The sequence below is a fragment of the Colossoma macropomum genome, unplaced genomic scaffold (genome assembly GCF_904425465.1).
Source record: "Colossoma macropomum unplaced genomic scaffold, Colossoma_macropomum, whole genome shotgun sequence".
Taxonomy (NCBI): domain Eukaryota; kingdom Metazoa; phylum Chordata; class Actinopteri; order Characiformes; family Serrasalmidae; genus Colossoma; species Colossoma macropomum.
The window spans coordinates 34877243-34894696 of record NW_023494784.1 but is presented as its reverse complement, the minus strand read 5'-3'; the positions used below and the strand labels follow the sequence as shown (position 1 = coordinate 34894696).

The 17454-nt window shown below is 39.6% G+C and overlaps 1 protein-coding gene across 3 annotated transcripts in view; it reads left to right on the top strand.

The window, feature by feature from the left end:
• The window catches only part of LOC118807874 (protein FAM126B-like), an 87760-nt gene that overhangs the window by 53689 nt on the left and 16617 nt on the right, over nucleotides 1-17454 (top strand). For 2 of the 3 annotated variants that reach the window (XM_036570050.1, XM_036570033.1), the window contains exons 5-9: nucleotides 97-276; nucleotides 1475-1555; nucleotides 10013-10128; nucleotides 13176-13271; nucleotides 15422-15538. In XM_036570050.1, coding sequence (XP_036425943.1) covers nucleotides 97-276; nucleotides 1475-1555; nucleotides 10013-10128; nucleotides 13176-13271; nucleotides 15422-15538 — 590 coding nt within the window. The remainder of the gene's footprint in view (nucleotides 1-96; nucleotides 277-1474; nucleotides 1556-10012; nucleotides 10129-13175; nucleotides 13272-15421; nucleotides 15539-17454) is intronic. The other variant, XM_036570041.1, reaches the window with a different exon arrangement.

The window sequence follows — 17454 nt, the reverse complement described above, 5'->3', positions numbered from 1 at the left end:
TGATATGATTGGAACTGATTAATGCTCCATGATTGGTCCATGATGCAGAGGCTGACTGTGGAAATTAGTTTTTTCCCTATTTTTATTTGCTTTCAGCTCTTAGAGCCCGTGTGCCATCAGCTGTTCGAACTGTACCGGAACTCAGACGACCGTCTGCGGCGCTTCACCCTGCAGTTCCTACCCGAGCTGGTTTGGATGTACTTGCGTTTGACGGCCAGCAGGAACCGCCAGAGCAACGGCTGCATAGAGGCACTGCTGCTGGGCATCTACAATCTGGTAAGTGGAAAGAGAAGGATGGATGAGTGAATGAGTGAATGGGTGGATGGATGAGCGAGTAGGAATGGGTGGGTGGGTGGATGGATGGATGGATGGATGAGTGGATAGTGGACAGGTGAGTAGGAAAGGAGGTATCGGTGGATGGCTAAATGGATGGATGAGGGGTTGAAGAAAATAAGATTTGAAAGAAGGAATTTGCCAGATGGCTAGCAAGAATGTGGGAAAATGGATGAGGAGGAGGAGGCTGGGTGGAGAATGAGGGAGGAAAAGGGGAATGGATGGTTGCTTGGAAATATGAAGGAATGGGTTTTAAAGTCCCTGTCCATTTTCATATTTTTTCATCATTTTCTTCTTCATCTATGATTATCCAATTTTTGTGGTGTTTTACTGTGAACTGGCAGAGAAAGAATGATGTTGATTATTGAAGTGACTTTTTCCTGCTGTTTTGTTCTGTTAGATTTGAGTTGGGCAGGGCTAAATTTGGCACAGATGACGTCAAATATATATATATATATATAATTTGTTCAAAAACATGAGAAATAAAGTGATACTTATTGTGTATGTAAAGAGATTGTGGAAAAACAAATCATGTATTTTTGCAATATTAGCCCACCCCCTCCCCAGTCCAATAGACTTTCGTGCCCAACATAGATATATCATAAACTGGATATTTTATATATTTCCTGGAAGAGGGTTGGATGTGCCTGTAGTAGATAATTTAAACAAAGTCAATATGTATTTGTGTGAAACCGCGACTCATTATGATGGGTAGGGCAGCATCAGCACTGTCGAATAAGTGCTATTTAACAGAGTGTTATGGATGGGGAGTTATGAGGAAAACACTGTGTGGTTTGGTACTCACCGCAGGAGCTGACTGTGCTGATTAGCGTTAGCAGGATAACGTGCACGCTGTGATAACCCACAGGGCAGCATGCAGTGACTCACACCAAGACATGAGAGACTCATGACAGAGGTCATACTAAACACACACACAGACAAATGCACACCCATATCTTATTATACATAGATCTTAGAAATTATATGCACACAGTGATATACCATATATATCTACCTAAATACATATAATTACCATTTTTAGCCAGCTGTCATAAGTAGTCAGAAAAACACGCACACTAAACACAGTTTGTGTACATACTCAAATGATGCTTTGATGACATGCTTTTCTTTTATGTTTCAGGAGATTGTGGACAAAGAAGGAAACAGCAAGCTGTTGTCATTCACGATTCCTTCACTGTCCAAACCTTCTGTTTATCATGAGGTAAGGATGCCTGTGTGTGTCGGTAAAAGACCAGTCAAAAGTTTGGATTTGCCTGATTGAATTTTTTTTTAATCTTCGAAACATTCTGATTTAAAAGCTTACGCTTAAATCCTCGAAATTTGTTTTCAAGATAAATAAACTGTGAAGTCGATGGCTATATCAGAATTTATTTTGAAAACAAAAGTAAACAAAAAAACTGTCTTCTTAAAGGGCTTTTATTCGGACAGTGAAAATGTGAAAATGTGAAATGTAATTTATTCATGCTCTGTATTGTTTTTTGCCAGTTTTCCCAGGCGAAATGAACTCACTCCACCCATTACTTTTGTCTTTGATGTTGACATGGTAACAACAAAGATGACAGATCTGCTGTGTCCCAGAATCTAGACCTTTTTGACAGACATCAGAAAGATTACCTTCTGCTTTGTCACATGTAGTGCTAGCATCTCAGACTGTGCTACGGACATCAGAGCTTATATGCGAAAGCATTGAACGTGCTCCTGATGTTTCTAATGGGTATAGTTTTGATGCAAAAAAAGTCTGAATATTTTGCAATTTTGTCTTTTATTTGCGCCACGTACTGTGTCTTTTGGTGTTAACACATGGTCACCAGCCTTCCTCCTGGAGGTCTACCTTCCTGCAGGGTATACCTCCAACTCAAAACTAACACAACTCATTCAGTTACTCAAGGACTTCTCAAGGCTTACTGCCTTCAGATGGGATGGATTAGGACTGGCTGAAGCCTGCAGGTAGATGGTTCTCCAGGAGCTCTGCCCTCATGTATCCTACATTTTGTGCTTCTTTGTTTATCCTCTCACCTGCTAGTCAGCACTCACAGATGCATTTCTGCTTACACAATTGTACGCGGATATAGAAAACACATTTGATCCAATCGTAATCCAATGGCAGTGCATCCTGGCTGTGTTTACAGCTGGCTTTTCAAGTGAACTGAACGTGATGTGATCACTGAAAATGAACATTAATGCAAGGTGTAGACAGGTTCTGACTCTGCTGAACTGACTGCTAGGTGCTGCAGAGTCTATACAGGTGTTTTTTCCAGTTATGCTCCACACAACCTGCTCTCACTAATTAGCTTCCCTTCCCTAGAAAGGAGTGAAGCTCGTTAGTGAAATGAGGTGATGCTGTGCAGTCGTGGTGTAAATACGGTGCCTCATGAAAATATTCAACCCCCTTAACAGTCTGGATTACAAATACACATATTTTTCTAAATGTTGTGCTCTAACACTGCGTTTTCAAAGCCAAACTACACTTTGTCCAAAATGTATACAGGCACCCTTCTGTTTAGTGTATTCACTTCCTTTAAGGTGCACCCACAGCTTGAGTGACAGGAGTGTCCAATCTTATCCACAAGGGCCGGTGTGGCTGCAGATTTTCCCTCAAAACAAGCTGGAGCACACCTGATTCCCCTTGTTTAATCAATTTGTTTCAGTCTTCAAACTGCTGATCAGGTGACCTCCTGCTTTGTTTGGAATGAAAACCTGCAGCTATACTGGCGCTTTGTGGATAAGATTGGACACCCCTGCTGTATAATGTCCTTAGAAAAGCACACCCAGAAGAATGGGATGCTCTGGAGCAGCCACACATGCATTACGCTGTGGAGCAGTGGAATTGCATTCTCTGGAGTGGTGGAGCTCCATCCATTTGATCCAAAACTAATCATCCAAAATCAGTGCCTGACCTCACTAATGCTCTTTTGAATGAATGCAATCAAATCCTCACAGCAGTCTTCCAACATCTAGTGTAAAGCCTTCCCAGAAGAGCAGAGGCTGTTACTGCAGCTAAGTGGGACAAACTCCCTATTAATACCTTTGATTTCAGAAGAAACGTTGTATTAATAGGTGTCTGCAAGCTTTCGGGCATATATATCAAAGAATATAAAGACACATTACTTCTTTAGTGCAGTGACTTTTGCTGTCTGTTTTCATAACAGCAGGGGGCTCTTCAGGCCTTTGTCACATTTGCAGTTGGAGTGTGAGTGTGAGTGGGCGTTTGGCTGTGGCTGCTCTGAGCACCTGCCGCTTCTAAGATGTGCCTTTTATTTTCAGTGTTAGAAAGATTGTAGAAATAGTGCAGCCTTTTTAACCTAACCTACATGTGCCTCATGTAACATACAGTCAGCATGCCACAGACAGTAGGATAAAAAATAGGGATGCACAACTAATATTTGATGCCATATTGTACTCTGGAAGAACAGAATATTTAGGTTGGGTAACTGTGCTAAAATGCATTTTTTCCCCAAAGGGATTTAGTCCCAAATGTTTATTTATCGGCCTCTGTATCGGCATCAGCAGACACGTAAATGAAAATATAAGATATAGACCTCTGGGTTCGTGCATCATTCTTTAGCTGGCGACATGCCCTTATTAGCAACTCTCAGTTTAAGCTGAATTTCTGGCAAAAATGAGTGGGATTTTTGAAAATTGCTGCTACCACTCTCCATGGAACACAGAAAGGTTGCAAACCCAATACAAATCTTTTTACATACATTTTTCTACTGAATGTCTTTGGATCCTCTGAATTATGAGGCTGATAAGGAGTTGAAATTAGCTCACTGGACAAAAAAATTGTCACCTGTGACTGAATCGCACCTAATAGCTTGTAATACCTCCACAAGCATGAATAACAGCTGCGAGTTGATTTGGCATGGACTGGACAGGTTTCTGAATGTAGACAACATCGGTGTTCAGCCACTCTTGCATCTGCGCAGTTCGGTCAGATTTCATGGACGCCTTCCCTGGCAACTTACTCGTTGTTCCAGGTAGTCCCACGGATTTTCACGGATCTGAGGATTTTGGGGACCAGTCCAGATGTATGAATGCTCCTAAATGTTCTTCAGCCCATCAGTCACATTTGCAGCCCTGTGAGCGTGCCACTACTCTTCTTGAGCAAAAGGCCAAACCTGGTTGTCCAATTTACATTGTCAAATTTACTGTCACCTCAACCAAAGGACCCATTTCCGTGTAAACACCCCCAGAACATCACAGAGCCTCCAGCTTAAACTACACCTTGCATGCAGTCCTTATTGAAGGCTTCCTGAGGTCTACAATGAACACAGTGCCCAGCATCATTCACATACAGGCAGAAATGAGATTCATCTGACCAGATGTTTCCAGTCATGAACAGTCCAATTTTTGTGTCTTTTCGCCTTGTGACTAGGCACCTTTTCGAGCAGAAGTGAGCAAAGGCCTCTTGCATGCCACTCTGCTCCATATAGTCATGGTGTGCAGCTCTCTGCGGAGTGTTCTCTGCAATTCTAGAAGCCTGGAAGCAAAGCGTTTTTTGTTCACAAGCCGGCAGTCTCTGTCCATCAGTTTCATCTTTCAGCTACAATCGTGATGAGAATTTCATGTTGACTGGGATTTTTGCCACTGCTGGTAGACCTGTATGACCGTACGCTTCGATACCTCTGCAAATTCAGCTACTTCCTTCACACTGTGGCCCAAATTCAATCACTCCTTTATGCCGATCATTAACATCTGCTTTGCGACCCATTTTCCACACATCGAACGAGACATTCACTGCACTGTACCATCTCTTCTCAATCTAAGAATCCCGTCGCACACCCTGCAGGTATTTACAGCCCGATCATCCTTGTGCAACACCATCTGCAGGAGCTTGAAGTTACTACCACCTTAAACACGCAAGGTGACTCATTATGTGTCCTTATGAACATTGCTATATACATGCTAATGCACTCCTGCGCACTGAAATAATGTTGCATGAAAGCAGGTCTACTGTTAAACTTAAACACTATTATATAACAACACCAGATACTTCTAATGCACTTTACTACCACACTTGACAAAGCTTGCTGGTTCGTTTGGGGTATTTTAGTGAATTTGCTTGTTTTATGATGTCAGTTCAGTGCGCAGCATTGTTAGCTCGCATGTAAAGTTCATATTTTAGATCCTTAACGACCTCGTAATTCAGGGGATCCAGTAACATTTAGAGGAAAAAGGATGTTGGATAAAACATATTGAGTTTGGGGCCATTGTTAACAACAACAAAAAATCCCATTCATTTTTGCTGTAGAGCAATAAAGCACAGACTCAGGAGATTCAACACGAATTTAGTGGTCTTTTGGTATCGGCCCACAATTCTCATATTGATGCATCTCTAAGAAAAATCTTGAATCAACACATTTATAACAAAAGCCAGTGACCTGGTTTTCTACTTAGTACAGGCCAACATTGAAATGATTGTCTGTGGTAATCAGCTGTATGCTACAAATGTGACAGATAGAGATTAGATTGAAAAATGCTGAGTATTCTTTTGAATGTGAGCAGTGCTGTGATGTTGAGTTGACCAGAAATCTCATCATGGCTCCTAGAATGATCCATGATTGTCACAGACATCAGGATTTGAGGATTAGACGGTGTAGCCTGAGCACTCAAAAGCGAAATCTCGTGTAAAGATTTTCTGAGTTGTGATGCATTCCCTTCATTCCCTGCCTTAAGCACAGTTATTGGAGCATCACAACAGCCATATGCTTACTTTAGAACATTCATTTCAGTGTGGCTTTTCAGAGGTTGTAGTGTTTTACTGCACTGCCACATCTCAGATAGTTTCTCCATTTATTCACTACCATTCAGTCTTGCTCCTCCCACTATATGTCTGTAGCTATCTCTTTCTGCTTGTTTTTTCTTGCTCTCCTGACAGTCAGCTGTGTTGAAAATGTCTTAAATGTTATCTCAGCATTTCCCCCTCTAAGCCTCCCTAACAAGATTTCTCTGATCATAAGCAGAATCATCTCTGCCCTCACCCAGATAACTGTGTGATCCTATGAATTTGTATGTTGTTTTTATGAGAGCTGGTTAGGTCACTGCTGGCTCTGCTCACTGTGGGTTATTTATATTTTAGTTGTCCTGTTGGCTTTAGTAAATTATCTGCTTGTGAACTAGAAGTACAGGAGAAGTACAGGTTCTAATGGCTCTAAGTTGTGTAGCAAGGCAAGATTTTACCCTTGCTTTCACTGTCCGTGTCCGTGAACTCGTTTAAACTGTCTGTAAATGTTTGCCTTGTTAGTTCATGTTACTTGTCATATTAAGCACTATTGATCATATCATTTCAAAGACAAAATCCTTGTTTTCCTGTAATCTTCGTCAACATGCACCGGCAGGCAGAAAAAATAATATTAACTAATGTTTCACGTCCCACTCCTACCAAACCCGTCTATCATTAAAGAAGAATTCCACCAGTTTTTTAGAAGGTTTGCATATTAAATTCAATCATTGAGGTGTAAACAAAATAATTGAGTGGTTTGATGTGAAATTTGTCATTTTGGAGAAGCTTGCAGAGTCAGAATTAGTCAAAACAGTGGCTATAGGAACCAGACGTATTTAATGCCAATAAAAGCTACAAGTTTTTACATGAAGGTGGTTACAGATGCATTGCCTGATGCCTGAGATGCCTTTAATGCTAGTTTTGAGATAGGAATTTTGCCTGAAACCTGTTTTTTAAAATCGTTTTTATGGTGCAGAGGTACATGCTGAGTGTTGTCCAGTGGCTGAGTGAGGCAAAATATTAATCTGTATGTGCCTTATGTCACTTTATTGTTAAATTCAGGGACCTTCTTATATTTGTATTATTTTTTATTATTCTATTTTTCTACAATTAGTGTTTATTTTTTATGATTAGTGTTTAGTGTTTATTTAGTGTCTATTTAATTCACACATTTCCTGTCTACTGTCTATTTATTGTTATTGCTACACCATGGGTCCTGATAGTAATGCAATTTCAATACTCTGTATGTCCTGTACATATTGTAGTATTTACAATAAAGCTGACTTGACTTGTCTAATCCTGATCGTTTTTCGGCTGTTATCGGCTGGTACTGATATGATTCTGATATCATTCTGCATTATTAATATATTCCTTAAAAACATAAATGCCATTCAGCTTGTTTTGTCCGCTTTAGCTATGGAATGAGGAAATGAACTGGCTTATTATTTATATGATATTACACTGAAAAACTATCTCTTGAGCTGGAGTCAGTCTTGTTCAGCAGCTGCAGACAGCTGTATAGCCCCCTGTGGTTACAGTGTCTACAGGCTAGTGGCTATATATGACTAATTTATTGAAAGTAATTACAAGCATGAGAGCCTCCACTCCCTGCACTGTCAAAGAAGGTTAATTCAGGGGGAAAGTGTGTGTGAGAACAATAGCAATTCCTCTGCTATTGAGGCTCCTCACGTCATACTGCTTATCTGGCGTGCATGCAGTGGGTATGGTGTTAGCCCACATTCTGTTCTCCTATTGCAGTCACCTCTCTCTGTCTCTCTGTAGTCATAGCAATACAGCAGTGCGGAGCTCCTCACTGGTACTTCAGCAGAATAACCAAGTCTGGTTAATCTACTGCACTTTTTCTGAATGACAGGCACGCCACTCCATAATCAGGAAAAAAATTATTCGAATGTTCGTTTTATTTTACACAGCATATTCAGTGAGTATTAAGACTTAATTCATGTATAAGGCTTCATTTGTGCTGGATCTACCACCTCCCAGACTGGATCCGTGTCCTAGTTTGGTCTAGTTTTGTCTTTGATTCCACACCTCATTTCACATATGGAAAGTCTTTCAATATGCTCACTATAAGAGATTTTATTCCTAAAAGTGATTTTAAATGATGAATGATCATTCCATTCATCACTACATTTTTTTTTGCGTAATATAATGGACAACTGCCTTGTTCAAATGTTGTAGAAAAATAAAAAGCAACAGAATTGGAGATTGTTTTGTACAGTGTTTGGGGAAACCCCACATACTAAAGCACATTTTTACTTAAGAATCTCACGAACGTGCTCATGAAATCCAATGTTACCAGGAGACCTGCTGCTTTGTATGGCCACTTTAAACATTAACAGTTCTACATGTCAGAAGCTGGTCCTGCAAGAATTTTGTCAACTATTCTCATTACACCAAATTTATACATTAAAGGGCCATATTTGCATTTTTCTTTATGTCCATGTATGACATTTATGTGGTTTTATGCACCAAAAACAGTCAGAATTCATTTTTAACATTACCATTTTCTGACCTCTCCTACCCCTTAGAATTAAACAGGCTGTTGTTATCGCTGTGCTTGATATACAGTATAGTGCAAAATATAGACCAGGGGTCGGCTACTCTTTTACTGCCCTGTTGCGGCTCCACAGCAGAATTAGACTTTTAGGTAAAAATAAAATAATCCTCCTTTGAAGTAAAGTAAAGCTTTGTCTATCGTTTTAGCACAGCTTTAACAACAAATGGTTATAAACGCTGGAATTAATGTATAACTGCTAATTCAACAACCTTTAACCCAGAAGATTGGCATGCAGACTGCTGGTCACATAGCGACACAGACAGTCTTTCCTAGCTAGTAGCTTATGAAAAGGCAAAGAGAAAGATCTAAGTCAAACAATGCTAATTTATAGACGAACTGTCAAACATTAAAAAGTTGTGATGCTAAAATCAGCTTCTCATTCTCCAGCTTCTTGTTCGAATTGTCCCGTTTCACCTTAAAAGGTGCAGCAGTTAGCTATATTCTGGCCCTTCAGGCACCATTTAAGGTGGAATGGGAAAACTCGAATGAGAAGCTGACTTCAGCCTTGTAAAAAGTCAGATGTTGAGACAATTTACAAGGATCTGCTGTATTTTTGCGAGAAAAGCGGCTATAGCTGAGCTAAAGCTTAAAGCATAGCAAAGTAAGTCTGCGTTCTTGTTGATATTTTTAATCCTATTCTGGCGCATCAGCATATACTGAGACATATTTACAGCCAAGATGGTAAAATGGACATAAAATACTGTGGCTCCAAGGTGGTTTGATTTTTGTAGAAAGGACAAAATGGCTGTTCTTAGCATTTTGCCGACCCCTGGTATAGAGTTATATGCAGTACTGTGGTAAAGTTTCAGGCACTTAATTAAATTGTTAAAAACTTAGATTTGCTGATAAAACAACATAGAATGAATGCAAGCAGATAGTTTTAAATGAACCACTGATTAGCCAAACCAGCTATTGGATGATAACTACAAACTATAATGGGCTGCTATGAGGAGAGTTAAATGAACACATTCATTAAAAAATTACTACCTATTGTATTGATGTCGCTTGCATGTTTTCTAATATATAAGTGTTTTCTGAGCAAAAAAACGCCTACTGTCCAGTTAAATGCCTCTTGTATACAAATACCCTGGTGCACTGTACTGTATGTAAGTGGCTGCTCTTTATTGTGTCTCATTTAAAAGCAGTCCATGCTGAACATGCGGATATATGCAGATGCACTGATTTGACTGATTCATGACATCACATAAACATTTAATTCAAAACAGGCTGCACTGACAAAAGGCAGTAGGCACGGCTGCAGCATTTGAAGATACTCTGTTTCGGCAAGAGAAAAATGTCCTTTTTTTTTGTTCGTTTTGTTTTTTGTTTTAAATTCTGTATTGTCTGTTTGTCCTCAGCCCTCCAGTCTTGGTTCCATGGCTCTAACAGAGGGAGCTCTGTGTCAGCATGATCTGATCAGAGTGGTGTACAGTGGCCTGCATCCTCAGAGAGAGACTTTCACTGCACAGAACAGGTACCTCACACACACACATTCAGCAATGCCTTTGGTTGCTTCTATACGGACACACATGCACACAGCACCCCAAAGCACCTGCTCCTCATAAATATCACAGATTGATCAGTGTGACGTGTTTCTGAGAGCAGGCTGAAGGCCTCTGAGGTGCAGCCCTGCACCCTCTCAAATTAATGAGCTTCTCCTCTGCAACAGCCTGTTACTGCACTCACTAAAGCACCTTGGCCTGGCCTGCTTCTCTCTTTTATTTCCTTTGTTTCTTCTATTAAAATTACATTTCAGGTAGTTGATCATAATAAATACTGAAGCTAAAAAGGCCTTGTTAAAACGTTTTTACTGAACATTGGAAATCTTCATGTTAGAGTGATGCCGTTTACAGTTCACTATATTTGTGGCACCATCTCACTTAAGAATCCAGACTTGTGCATAATGAAGTGTAATTAAAAGAAGCGAGAGTTCTTTTTCTTACAGGACATACAAATGGACTAATTGATTGTCTTGAAAAGAAACTCTACTGAATGTGTTGTTGTAACATGCAGATTGCCTAACTTTATGGAACAATTCATTTCATAACCTTTGCTAAATATCTTCTTTTAGGACCTTTATTTACTTCATTTGTCATGAATTATCTGCACAAGTACAGTAGCTTACCTAACCAATGTAGATGAAGCACAAATTCATTGATTTTTATATTTCCTATAATTGTGTGAAGTTATGTCTAGTCTACTGTTAAGCACTTTGGATAATTCACATTAATTAAAATCAACTATAACAGCTCTAATTTTTAATTTACATTTCTTTTTTATTTTAACTTTTGCACTTGCCTCCACCTAGCATTCAATCTTACTTCAGATTTCCATTAAGTATTGAATGTATGAGGAGCCTCTAAAGAGTTCTCAGATTGTTCCTGCTCCCTACCCTAAACCTTTTTGCGACTCTCAGACAGTTGTATGTGTTCATAATGAACTTCAGGACCTCTGCTACATACATTCACTCTTCGCATGCATGAGTGATAATTGTGGCCTGCAGCAGTGTGGTAATCGATACTGGCTTGTCTGGGACCAGCAGAGGATCCAGAAAGGGAGAGTCTGTGGACAGAACAGACACCAAAGCTATTTGAATCCTGTTGAAGATCATGGCTAGAGTCAGGTTACATTGTGCCATCATGATGCATAATTCAGTGATGGCTTACACTTCATGATAGCTTGCATATTTCATGTAGTTGCAATACAGTTTTTCCTATATTGAGACAGAATACATTACATTTAGTTACATTTTTCTATAGTGTAATCTACCAACCTCACAAATCTACTATATATATATGTGTGTGTGTTAGTGGTTTATATTAGTGGTTTGTGTTTGTGTTTTTATGAGCAAATAGATACTGCCCTTTTATTTATTAAATTTCCAGTGAAAATGGCTGTTAAGTAAAAGTTTCAGAGATTTTTGTGATACAGGATATTCCACTTGCATAATGAAGGAGGAAAGTCAAAGAAATGTAAGTGGAACAATAGGACTTTCCAGACCTGAAGTTTAAAAAAATGACTAAAATATGTGTGTGTATTAGGGGTGGGAATCTTTAGGCACCTCACGATTTGATTCGATTACGATTCAGAGGGCTGCGATGCGATTATAAAACGATTATCGATGCATCTCAATGCATCTTTTTTCTCTATACAGGATTTCTATCTTCCTACTGTCTGAGGACTTGGTAGTTTTAAAGCAAAGTATTTGTAATGATCCATAATGTAAATTTTCGAGACTGGACGCTGAATCTCGGCTCCAAAGTGTGCAGCATAGCGCGAAAGCCCTGGTTCTCAACGACTGAGAACAGACAGTAGACAGCAGGTCACATAGCACCGAAGTCTGGCCTCACCAGTTGCGAACGAAAAAACAGAGATTAATACGAACATTTGGAGGACTATTCGCATTAATAAGCAGCGCGGTTGGTTAAATCTGCAATGAGAGACTATCTTTCTCTAAAAAGTTGCGAAAATGCGAAAGAAGCTGGCGAATGAGAAGCGACTTCAGCTTCGTAAAACAGCCGGATGCTGAGACATTTTACAAGAAACTCTTCAAGTTTTGAAGAAGTTTTCTGGCGGAGATGGAAGGAAAACGGCTGTAGCTGAAGCTTAAAGCAAAGCGAAGTAAATCTGCGCTCTCGTTTATATTTTTAGCCCATACTAGGACATTATAACATACTGAAACATACTGGACATTAAATGTTGTGGCTCCCAAGGTGGTTTGACTTTGTTGAAAGGCAAATTGGCTCTTGTGTTGTGATTCCTGACCTAACCTGGCTGTAACGCAGAGGGAGCCGGTCGGATTTCTCGCTCATCCAGTTGTGTTTTTGTTATGTGCTTTTGCGTTTATGTCCTTTTGCGTTCCGTCAACATTACGGTATAAATTAAAAATTTAGAAAATCTTTGAAATTTATGCATCGATTCAGAATCGTTCACGTCCGCATCGCGATGCATCTAAGAATCGAGTTTTTCCTGCACCCCTAGTGTGTGTGTGTGTGTGTGTGTATATATATATATATATATATTAGCACTTAAAGCTTTCATCTTTGAGAGAGAGGAGACAGTCAAGCTCCACTCTTGCTTCAGATCTGAAAAAATCCACAGGTGTTTCTGTCCATCCTTCCATTGTAAGAAGACAACTCAGCGCTATGGGTCTGAAAGGATGTGTAGCAGTAAAGGAGCCCTTACTGAGAAAAGGAAACAGACAAAAAAATGCAAATCAAACAAATAAGCTTCTGGAGTTCTCAGAACAATGGATTGATCACCCCAGAGTCCGGACCTCAACATCACTGAATGTGTTTGGGATTACTTTAATCATGAGATGCAGAAAATGCAACAAAGTTCTAAGACTGAACTTGGGAGGTGTGGAAAAAAAAAAAAAAATTTCTCACTGCTCAGCACCAAGAGAAGTTCCAGTGCAAAAGTAGCCATAACTAAGATCACTGCATTTAAGCCAGGATCAGCAAAGCTGTAGCTAATGACTGCTGTCCTGTCCTGCTGAGTGTGTTTCCTCTGTGTTTTCAGGTTTGAGGTGCTGTGTTTCCTGATGCTGTGTTACAACTCAGCTGTGGTATACATGCCCCCTTCTTCCTACCAGGCTGTGTGCCGCATGAGCTCACGGTAAGGAGCTGATTAGAAATACTAGAGTTACAAAATAACCATTATGTTCAAAACTGTTCAGTAAATAATGGGGACATAAAGTTAAAAAAGATGAGAGGTACACTAAAGGGCAAAAGTATGGAAACAGTGATTATTATTATTATTATTATTATTATTTTATTTTTATTATTTTTCAAATTTACAAGTGAATTTGCCAGCAGCCAGCACACTGGTTTACTGTCAGCTAGTGTAACCAAATAAAGCACATTTTCTGGAATATTCCATTGCGTACCAGTGCTGTACTCTTTTTCTAGTGTATTATATGGTAACAGCCTTCACAGTCATTACGTTGAACAGTTTAATTATTTACAAAATCCTATACAAATCACCTGATTCAGTAAATCAAGCTTTCAGAAACGTGTCCCTGTGAGATTTGGGTGGATCTAATCAGAGCTGCAATAAAACAGTGCAGAAGAATCAACAGGAGCTGGACTAATCCAGAATCAGTTAGTTGCATGATACTGCGGCATAAATATAGTCAGACCGTTTTGCTGTATATTAATTTACTGTAACATATTACTCTCTGTTTTGTCTTTAAAAAAAAGACAAAAGGGTTGGGGTGGGCAGGTTACAAAAAAAAAAAAAATCTGATTGCATTTACAGTGCGCACGGAACAAGAACTGTAAACTGAATAATAATCTGTTTCACCATGGCAGGTTATTTGGCGGTTATTTGGTAACATCACATTACCTGCCCTGCCTGCTAAAACCTGGTGAAAATAGCCAACATAAGCGTTGTTCTTTGTCAAAAGCTGACAAAAAGCTGGTTAGCTGTGGTAAATTGTGTATTTACAGCCTATAAATTGATTTTTGTTAAAATAATAAAACAGCTAAACCATGTCAAGTAGCCTAAAGGCTACTATTACTGTAGCTGTGAGTTCTTTTTTTACCCTTTTAATAACTGTAATCACAATATGAATGTCTTTTAAGCCCCGGTTCATGTTTTCATGAGGGAAACATTTTCATGCCTGAAGGCTGCTGCCCGGCTTTATCAGTTTAACCAGCATGACAATGGAAGGAAAAAAGTTCTGCCTCACACTACTGCAGAATGCTGTAATGCCAGGCAACATATCAGGGATATCAGGACATGTTCTAACAGTATTAAAAGAAAACTTGTTAAAGAAAAACAGTTTGTGAGACACATATTAAGACTTTTTGTGCATCATAAAGCCACAGACAGTTTCCAGACATTTAAATAGTCCAACTTGATTGACAGTCAGTTGACACACAACTTGTAAGACTGACATTCATTACGTCACACAGCAAAATAAACATGCATGAGCACTAACAAAAACATGTTTGTTTTTATAAATTCTCAGGATGCAGGGTCTTGTACATTAGGGGTGAGAATTGCTGCAGGCCTCATGATATGATGTTATCACAATACAATTCTATTGCAATATTTAATGATTTGTTAAATTTTAAGTATTGGGAAATGACAGTATGGCAATATATTGCAGTTTATTACTTCTAACTGCAAATTATTCCTTTAAATAAAAACAATGTTTTATTAAATGAGTTTTTACACTTTGTTCATCTCACGCCAGTCTTTTTATTGAAGCTAATCAGTGTTGTGAATTAGACAAATCAACATTAAAAAAAAGTCCTTATATTTACATATTTAGTAGATGCTTTTATTTGTAAAGTAGACAAACATTAAAAACTGGCTTTATCTGTTTATACATGTTTAACAAATGCTTTCATCCAGCCAGTTTAAATTTACATTTCTGGCATTAGGCAGATGCTCCTATCCTGAGCGACTTACAGTTTGCCCCAGTAGGAACGTTTATAACAAAAACTTCACTGACAGGAAACTTGGTCACACCAGAATGAAATGCATCTTGGTAATCTATTTGTCTAAAAGTGCGCTGAATAATGTTAACACACAGACACAAACTTTCTGTCAGCTGTGATGAAGTACCTCATTAGCGCTCAGCAGGTTTTTAGACGCTGAAGATGCTGTGTGTGTCACTGTTTCATCCATTACCCTTCTGGCTTTTACTCTTGTGTCTTCTGTGTGTGTATTATGTGTTACTACCACGTGTTAGTTGTGTGTATGAGTATTGTTCCTCAGGGTGTCTGTGTGTATTAACAGTGCTGTGTCTGTTTTAGGCTGTGTGTCTGTGGGTTTCCGCGGCAGCAGCAGAAGATGTGGCGGGAGCCGTGTAACCGTGTAGTGCTGGACGCTGAGTTCATGGTGCAGATGCTCACAGCCGTCTATCACGCCATGTAAGTGTTACACTGCACTCATTTGTCTTTATAAGGCAAATTAATTTTATGCCTGTTTACATGTTTATTTATAAAAGTTTAAGTATATATTTTGCAATGTCCCCTAATAAGTTGTTTTCAATAGTCAGCAAGGTCACAGCATGTATGGAACTTATTCAGGTCTGTTGGAAAAGCATCCCAGGTGGCTCCTCTTGAAGCTGCTTGAGGCAGTGTGCAAAGCTAACTCAAGGCAAACAGGGGACTACTGTGAACAGGTTTTTATTTGTTCAACCCTTTTTTTGTCAGTGCATAGTTCTATAGGTTCATTTCATAGCTTTAATGTGTTCTGTAATATCCTAAAATGTGGAGAATATAAGAAATACCTTTTATTAGTAGGTGTGGCCAAGATTTTAATGGTACAGTTATGCACACTGCAGTTTGACTGTAGCTTTTTCATACAGAGATATAGTGCAGAGAGACACCTTCACTGGATCCTTCACATAAATATCCCAAGTAGTCTCTGTCTCTAGATCAGTTTCTATGAGTAGCAGTACTTACGTAGAATCATTGCCTGCACTGCCCAGACTGTAATATTCAAGCCACATTATGAACACCCAAACTTATCCAGGATGTATATATGTTTAACTTTTTTTTTTGTATATATGTTTAACATTATGACCACCTCCTTGTTTCTACACTCATTGTCCATTTTATCAGCTCCACTTACTATATAGGTGCACTTTGTAGTTCTACAATTACAGACTGTAGTCCATCTGTTTCTCTGCATACTTTGTTAGTCCCCTTTTACCCTGTTCTTCAGTGGTCAGGAGGTGTGTGTTTTGTGTGTGGTGGTGTGTTGTGCTGGTCTGAGCAGATCAGACACAGCAGTGCTGCTGAGTTTTAAAAAACGGCTTGACTGAGAGTCCACCAACCAAAAATATCCAGCCAACAGCGGCCTGTGGGCAGCATCCTGTGACCACTGATGAAGGACTGGAGGATGACCAACACAAATTGTGCAGCAGCAGATGAGCTATCGTCTCTGACTTTACATCTACAAGGTGGACTGACAAGGTAGGAGTGTCTAATAGAGTGGACAGTGAGTGGACACAGTGTTTAAAAACACCAGCTGCACTGCTGTGTCTGATCCACTCAGACCAGCACACTAACACACCACCATCACGTCAGTGTTGCTGCAGGCCTGAGAATGATCCACCACCCAAATAGTACCTGCTCTGTGAGGGTCCATAGGGGTCCTGACCACTGAAGAACAGGGTAAAAGGGGGCTAAGAAAGTATGCAGAGAAACAGATGGACTACAGTCTGTAATTGTAGAACAACAAAGTGCACCTATATAGTAAGTGGAGCTGATAAAAGGGACAGTGAGTGTAGAAACAAGGAGGTGGTCATAATGTTATGCCTGATCGGTGTATCTCTATGGTGTATGTACTAATATTGCCTTTTATAAAACTTATTTAAAAATAAAACCAATATATTATCAACTAAAATAATCTCTGCTTTGATAGAAAATTCTCTTAATACACAGCATGTACAGTAAAAGAAAGAAAGAAATCTATATTTCACCAGGATAGGGTCATTGAGCGGTCACTCTGGTTTGAGGCTGCATGGTGCTTAGGGGAAGATGGGAGAATCCAATGACATATTGTGTCTCCATGTGACACAGTATGTCACTGGATATAGGACACACAAGCAGTGTTTTCGGAAATCGAACAGAGACGACGCAGTATGTGCATATATACATGAAGACAATAACTAAAACCAGTCGCGACAGGGTGGAACCAGATGAGGAACCAGGCTGTCCGTGCTGCTCTGACATGCTTAGTGTCTCTCTCCCCCTGTCTTCAGCCCTCGATTAGCATGGCCTTCATTCCATTATCTAGGCCCCAGGGGAGCAGCCGATTTCATTTAATCTGTAGGCAG